Source organism: Sinocyclocheilus rhinocerous, unplaced genomic scaffold (genome assembly GCF_001515625.1).
Source record: "Sinocyclocheilus rhinocerous isolate Xijiao unplaced genomic scaffold, SAMN03320098_v1.1 scaffold182, whole genome shotgun sequence".
In the NCBI taxonomy this organism is placed as follows: Eukaryota; Metazoa; Chordata; class Actinopteri; order Cypriniformes; family Cyprinidae; genus Sinocyclocheilus; species Sinocyclocheilus rhinocerous.
The window spans coordinates 1,777,387-1,785,595 of record NW_015655576.1 but is presented as its reverse complement, the minus strand read 5'-3'; the positions used below and the strand labels follow the sequence as shown (position 1 = coordinate 1,785,595).

Sequence of the window (8,209 nt, the reverse complement as noted above, 5' to 3'; positions counted from 1 at the left end):
AAAAAGAGTAGGGGGGGGGGGGGGAATATAATGAATTTGACCTCATGATAAATGATAAATCGAGACTGATCCGTTTCAAAGCTCTATGACTATATATAAGGTGGATTATATAGCCTAAACTTTACGACCTGCTCCGGTGTGACAAGCCAGAACTTTGCTGTGGATTTAACAAGGTTCCGTTTTTGTGGGATCTTTGCCACTTTACCTCAGCAGTTGCCAGCAGAAGGTGCGAGGTGAGGAGCAGAAAGCAGCAGAATAAGGTTCTCATCTCCTTCCAATGTCAATTTTCCACCCAATAAGAAAGATGCAGACTGTAGGAGCCTTGGAACCGCTCCTGAGCGCAGAGGGTCCAGAACCATACCTTGAAGAGATCTCCCTTTAAATGACCCGAAGCACCAGCTCAAGTCTACAGAGGAGAATCCAAACTGTCCTGGTACTCCAGGTGCTGGTGCTGGTCCAAATGCGCCCTAGTACTTAATCTCAAAAGTGATTTAACTTGCAAAAGGTTGTCATGGCTGTCCAAGCATGAACAATCCAGAGACAGAAACCCTTTTGCATTGCCTAGGTCAATAGGCTATATAGATTAAAACTCAAAGAGAAATTTTTCACAAAAGAATGAAGAATTCTTCAAGTGGGTCCATGCACTTCATATAGACCTCAGCACTGGATCTTCAAGAAGTAGGTCGTCATGCAGTGAAAGTACAATCCCAGGTTAGCATCCATGAATAAAGCAGAAGCAAAGAGATCAGAGTTGGTCTCGTTCTCTAGAGTTCGTGCACTGAATGCTGTCTCATGCACGCCTGATCTGCGGAATATATGCGCCTCCCCTCGCGCTCCGGTAATCACCGATGAGCGCTCGAGGAGGCGGTTGGCTGGAGCTGCATGTGAAATTTAACCCTTCAACCCCTTACTGAGGCACTTAAATCTCAAATTTGTATGTAAAATGTGTTGACTGAAACGGGCCCTCGTTAAAAACTTGCACTTGCAACCCATTTAGCTGTCACTATTCACAATATAGCAGGCATATGACTTCGAATTACGTATTGTTTTTATAAAACTCTTCATTTATAAAATATTAAGTAAAAAGGAATTAATTAATAAAGCAATGCGCCATTTGCCGCAAGAATTTACTAAGACGTAAACGATAGAAGAACGTTGTGCGTAGTGATATAGCCGAGTAGCGATGTGCACGGCGTTTCATGTCGTAACTGTTAACATGTGCATTATAAAATGAATGGTTTGGGTCCTGTCTTTTGATACAGCTAAAAACCACGACATAGTAGGCCAAACGAAACGTCAAAACACCTGTTTACCGATGCGAATCAGTGCATCGCCCATAGCGGAGCGCTTGTTGCATAGCAACGTTCTGTCAAATCAGGGACTATATTTTCAAGCGGAAGGATACAAATTACTTTTTTTTATATATATATATATATAAAATAACTTTTTGTAAAACTAAATAAAATAGTGTGTGTGCATTTCTATAACAATAAAGACACTTTATTGTCATTTATACTACAATGGTTACATAAATAGGCTATATGGTACTTTACAAAATGATACATCTTTTTCTTCAGAAGTGGCTTGCTTGTTTTATATTTACACAATAGTTTCTATTCTTGTTACCAATAAAGGTCTTCCTGTATTACTCCCTTTTCACTTGTGCTTTCAGCAGAATTGTGAATAAATGACGTGAGAAAAAATCCTAGAGTCCAGCTGTAAGACTTACTCACCCATTCTGAAAGGCAAGAGGATCAGATCTTGATGTACAGTGACCGACAGAGTGACTGAGAGGATTTGAAGGAGGAACAACGATCAGAGGAAATGAAACTTGAATGATGCAAGGAGAGGAACAGCAATTGTGAAAGTTTGGAAACTGAAAACAGGAAAAAAAAATTTAATAGGCTGAATGAAAGATACATTTCTGTACTGATTTTCTGTCTCACATTCTGTTTGTTTTCCCTTACCCTTATATGTTTCACTTTCTGTCATGCATAATAAAGCCACCTTAGGTTTTATTAAGGCACTTTAATAAATATATAAACTCTTTTATGACATTATTAACAAAAAAGTACAGTCAAATAAAGAAAATGAGAATGAAATACAGTGAGCTGTCTGGCACCTGAGAGGGATTCCCCATTAAAAAGTGCTTTCACTGGCAGCTGAGCAGTATGTTCCTATAAGAACATCATGCCCAATAAAGACTTCCACAGAAGCTGGCATGCAGTAAAAACAGCCATAAAGTTGTGAAATATCTTCCAGAAGTGGATGACTGTTTGTTTCCACAGGCTACATCAGAAGTGCAGTGCAGTCCTATAAGGCAAAGATAGTAAGAATGGCAGAAGCCTAGCGAAAAAATGTGAACATTTAAGTTACAAAGTTAGTAACAGAGCCAAGGAGTAGGCTAGTGAAAGACTACGAGACTATAAGAACTTGATTGAACATTATCATGACAGATAGAACGACAGACAGACGATAGATAGATAGACAGACAGACAGACAGACAGACATACGATGGATGGATGGATGGAGGGAGGGACGGATGATAGATATATACAGTAGATAGATAGATAGATAGATAGACAGACAGACAGACATACATACGATGGATGGATGGATGGATGGATGGATGGAGGGAGGGAGGGAGGGACGGATGATAAATAGATATATACAGTAGATAGATAGATAGATAGATAGATAGAATTACAGACAGAACGACAGATGTATGGACCTATAGACAGATAGATAGATAGAATGACAGACAGACAGAGCGATAGGCAGACAGACGATAGATGGATAGATAGATAGATAGATAGATAGATAGACAGACAGACAGACAGACAGACAGACGGATAGAACGACAGACAGACAGATGGATAGGCAGACAGTCAGACAGACAGACAGACAGACAGACAGACAGATAGATAGATAGATAGATAGATAGATAGATAGATGTAAATCTAGAAAATGCTGCAGACAGGATGTAATCAGAGTTCATAACACTCTCAACTACTGCTGGAGATTGAGCTGAAGGAGGTGGGCTGCTCCTCCCTATCAATAAAGCACTCTGTTAAGCTATTTTTAGACTTACGTTTTATTAATATGACCAAACCACGCAACGAGTAAACAAAACAGAACTTCACCTCCAGACAAACTCACACACTCGTCTGCTCCTCTACTGATATCAGTGTGAGTCAGAGTTGAAGGAAACTAGCTGTTTCTCCCTGAGCTGAGACGCTTTCAGTGATGACACAGCACAAGCTGAATCACAACATATCTGAGCAGCACAGACACCCGCACACACAAACACACCGTTATACAGAAGTAATTAAAAGATTCTTGTCCAAAGGTATATTACGTTACTCCACCAAGGAATCTGACCTCTATCCAGTGTGTACTACAGAGTCATCTGCTCTCAGGCACTATCACAGTCAAAGAATGTACGTGTGGAGTTATTGTTTTCTGTCAGTCCTGCTTTATCACTCGGTTTCGTTCCTTTACTTTGCCAGAACATTTACTGGGTTCATTTGTCTACATCAGCAATACCAGTATAGTAGGATGTTTTATGAAACTATTTTGAATTCTTGTTTGTCTGACCTTTGAATTCAGTGTGTTTTGCTTACAGTTCATACTTACAGTTAAGGGTTTATTTGTGTGGCTAGTTCAGGAGAAATAAAAACTTGAGCCATATCTCATCACCTTGACAACCACATAGCAAAATCCTGAAAACACTCTTTTTTGTTCTGAAAACACTTTTTTGAATGCAAACTGTGCTCCACTTACATTTATAAAATGCTATAATGAAAATAAAGAGTATTCTTGTAAACCCAATTTTCTCTCAAACCATGCAGGTGCCAACACAGAAAGAGAAAGAATTATTCTTGGTGCATAGCATTCCCCCTCTATTGCCACTTATTCATAAAAATCTTTAAATGCTCAGAAGAGTCAATCATATCAGTGTAGTCTACAGAATTTGTGATTTTTGTTCCCTCAGTTTAAAAAAAAAAATACCATGTAGACTTTTGCATTTTCTGAAGAAAATGTTTATGGTGCATGGCACTTGTCTGTGCAAAACTCAGCAGCACAATGCTAGGGTTTTCTGGGTGGTTGCATACTTGCCCAAGTCAAAAGGGCCCACCCACCCTGGGTCACTTCAGTGTAAATCTATGTCTTATGTTTTGTTTTATTGTCTAGGTCTTTATTGTCAAGGTCTGATCGCTTAGAAAAAACAGCTCCTCTACAAGGTGCCACATGAAGCAATGCAATGCAACAAAATGCAATGAAAAAAATCCACCTCAGAGGTACCATCCAAGGTGCAATATGATGCAATAAAATAAAATATAAAATAAAATAAAACCCACCTCAGTGGTGCCATCCAATGTGTAATTTGATGCAATACTATGCAATAAAATAAAATATATAAAAAAAATATATATATATATGTCCAGCTACATCAGTTAAATAAATCAAAAGCACAAAGTAAACATTGTTATAAAGGAATGTGAGCATACAATTTTCACTGAGCTTCACAATATCTCCAAGACTGCATGTCCTATAGATCCTTGGAAAAACGAAGTTCATGTGATTTCTTTGAAGATCGCAGCATCACTCAGAAGTGCAGTGGTCCTGAACACAAGAAGCATAGCATCACATCAAACGACACACACCACTCATGCACATATACATGGACTCCTGCACTCGGGGAGATAGGATCTAACAGTTAAGCTCCTGCCATCTTAACATACAGATTATAGGTGTAGTCAAACATTTAATTGACCCAGGAACTTGAGTTTTACCTAGATCTCCTCTTTGTGACACAGACAACTCGATAACAACTACCAATAAATTGCTTTGGATTAAAAGAGCCAAACGTCACTGAACTCACATCCACACACACCGCGGACCAGCCTGAACACACAGCCCTCGAACAGATTTGTTGTAAAACAGTGCCTCTTTATTTTCCCTCTTTAAAAAAGCGAAGGAAGCGGGGAATTCGGGGAGGAGGTGTGCTGGGGTAATTGCCGCTGCTCGACTTCTTAATGTGTGAGAGCAGCATGGAATGTGGGAAAGGAGAAAGAGGAAGACAGGGGTCTTACCACATCGTGGTGGTCTGACCTTGGCCCCTGCCGGAGGCCAAACACTGTCAGTGTCCTCCATTTCAAATCAATCCACAGAATATACAATTTCGGTGCTTCACATCTCTGAATGGACGAAATGTTCGCGATGCACTTAGCTTTGAAACAACAGAGAATGAAAAGAAAAAGAACGACAGTCTTTTCTCTGAGTTGACTGGTTTCTTGAAGGAGCGCAACAAGCTGTCTCCAAATTTCTATTAGAGCTGTAAGCCCTTGATTGCGGCAATTGGCATGTCAAATTCGGCTCACACCTCATATCTCTGGTCATTTGTCTGGGATGGATGTGAGGGAGAAACGAGGGAGGAAGAGGAGAAGCAGGCGATCCTGAAATCTGTGGGATTTCTGCATTTGATCTGAGCTCAACCTGCGATCCTGACAGCATTATGCCCAGGGCTGAGGAGTTTGAGAAAACAAGGGATTATTCAGAAGAGAAATCTATAGGGAAACCTGAGGGAGAAAGTGTTTCATTTCAGTTCTTCAGTTCACTATCAGTTGTCAAACTGTCAACATCAAAGCACTTTATTGGCATGACTGTTTTTATTTAAAAAACAAAACAAAAAAAGGTGAAATGCAATAAAATAAAACAGAAATAAATAAAACTAGGCAATGCAACAAAACAAAATAAAAATGCAATAAAATAAAATAATAAAACTGCAATGCAATAAAACAAAACAAAAATGAAATAAAATAATAGGCAATGCAATGCAATTCAAGTAAAGTAAAATAAAACAATGCAACAACACCAAACAAAATGCAATACCATAAAATAATAAAACTAGGCAATGCAATAAAATAAAATAACAATGCAATAACATAAAAAACCCACAATGAAATTAAATTAAATCATTCTTTAGTCCCTATCATATTGCCTCTGATGTCACTTTAATTCTGTGAAATTGAAAAACAGAATCAATGCAGCCTTAAACTTTTTACTTAAACTTATTACTTTATCATTTTTTAAAAGAACTTCATAGTTTCAATCAAATAAAATATTATAATATTAAATGTTATATTATAAATATTAAAACAAAATATATAAGAATATGGTATATGCATACACACAGTGAGGCGGTCAAATTTGAATTATGCTTCAGTGAATGTTTAACTGCACTCCCTCAGTAGCTCTTGCATGTTCTTGCACTAACTTTTTCCCATTTACAAGCCACATTCCTTAATTTGTAGAAAAAACTAACCACTCGACTCACCATAAACATGGCAATTAAAGCAAAACCCTCCAAAACAGACACTAACAATCACAAACAGGTGTTTCTTGTAAGACTTGTAGAAATGTATAAGGCCCTTATAAACATCCATGGATCTGGTTGTGTTCACAATTTGAATGGGGAGCTCCAGCTCTTTTTGATTTAGCTGCAGTAAATGAGTGTGTGTGGCACAGGAATATTAGATTCTGCCTCACCCGATGTAAGTGATCCACAATAACTGTTCACACACATCGAGGTATTCGTGTTGTTAAAAGCCCCCTCCCATGATGCATAGCAGCTCCTCTGGAAGCCACAGGCAGGCTGCCAGCTTTTAAAAGAAAATTAGAGGAGTTTGGCTCTTTACTGTTATATGAAAGCAATAAAGCAACAGGTCCAGAAGCGGCTGAGGAATTCCAGTTTCCAGAGGATTGTTACCACATTAAATGTGCACTTGTAGTGTACTTCAAACATTAAGTATATTCTAAAAAAAAAAAAAAAAACTGTACTTGCAGATAATATTAATGAAATATTAATATTAATAAATTAAACACACATAAATGCACTTTTTAAAAAGTCATCAAATTAAACATTTTACTTTAAAATACATATTAATTATAATTTAATAATATTTTACATGCTTAAAATAAGTACACTTATTTTAATGTTACATTTAAATATATTTTTAAAAGTACTAAATTACAAATTTGTAATTCAAAATATATTCAAATACATGATATACAAGTTTTAATAAAAATAACATTAAATATATATGTTTACCATAAATGCTTGTACATTCGACAGTAAACTTTAAAAATGACAAGAAAAGCAATTATGAAATTACATATAAAGATGCACTTAAGTCCTACTTAAGTAGGACAAAAAAGCACTCTAAAGTTGAACTAATTACTTTAAATTTAAACTATAATACATTTTCATTTGATTGGAACTAACAAGCAATCAAGAGTAAGAAAACATTACTCAGTACATATTTAAGTATATTCATTTAAAGTACATCATTTCCCTAATAAGCACTCTTTCTAAAAGTATGCTAAGTGGACTTCTTTTCCACAATGGTACAAATAAATTGAAATAAAATGTGTATATTTAAGTTTTGATCTAAGTGGCTTCAATCAGCCCCGTCACATGCAGCGGTTGATGGAAAGGCCGTCCTGCACACCACAAATCACACAAGACCCATGGGGTCAGAATTATCTTGTGACCTGAAGTATGGGTCAGATGTGATTGAAGACAACGAGCCATCAATCAGAGAATTCAGAAGTCATTTAGCTGAAGTAATAATGGACTGTTCATTTCTCATGCTTGTGTTGCAGCACAATACTGTCTGAGTGCCTGTTACTGGTTAATGACACCCTTGAGACTCTTCCATCCTTCCAGCAGATTAAAGTGTGTGTGTCAGCAGCTCTCAGTGCCAGTGAAGTGCATGTCTACTTAACACCGGCCACGTTTGGAATGCAGCAGTAGCGCAATGCTTAGTACATACTGCATACTTCAGCAATCCTGAAAATAAATAAATAAATACAAGAATGAATGAATGATCTTCATATATATATATATATATATATATATATCGGCAGATTGTCAGCCTGATTAGTTAATGCAGATATTATAGGCACAATATGTAATTTTCGCCGCTAGAGGGCGCGTATTCAAAATAAACAAAGAGGCAAAGGCGTAGTTGACGCCGTGCGTGACTGAGTGTGGAATCATGGGAGTTGTCGTCTTCATCCCCACAGCCGATGCAATCCGACGGGAAATCATGTTCATGGATGAGCTAATGATTTATTAACATAGTAGAATGAAGCAGGGTGAGGCTGAAAGCCGTCGAAGCGAAACGAGGCCGCTGAACGAGCG

General features: G+C 37.6%; 1 protein-coding gene across 3 annotated transcripts in view; it reads right to left on the bottom strand.

Annotated features, from left to right (window-relative positions):
- The window catches only part of LOC107718638 (platelet-derived growth factor subunit A-like), an 18,077-nt gene extending 17,296 nt beyond the window's left edge, over nt 1–781 (bottom strand). For all 3 annotated transcript variants that reach the window (XM_016525808.1, XM_016525810.1, XM_016525811.1), the window contains exon 1: nt 206–781. In XM_016525808.1, coding sequence (XP_016381294.1) covers nt 206–268 — 63 coding nt within the window. In that variant the 5' untranslated portion in view covers nt 269–781. The remainder of the gene's footprint in view (nt 1–205) is intronic.
- Between the last annotated feature and the right edge of the window lie 7,428 nt (nt 782–8,209).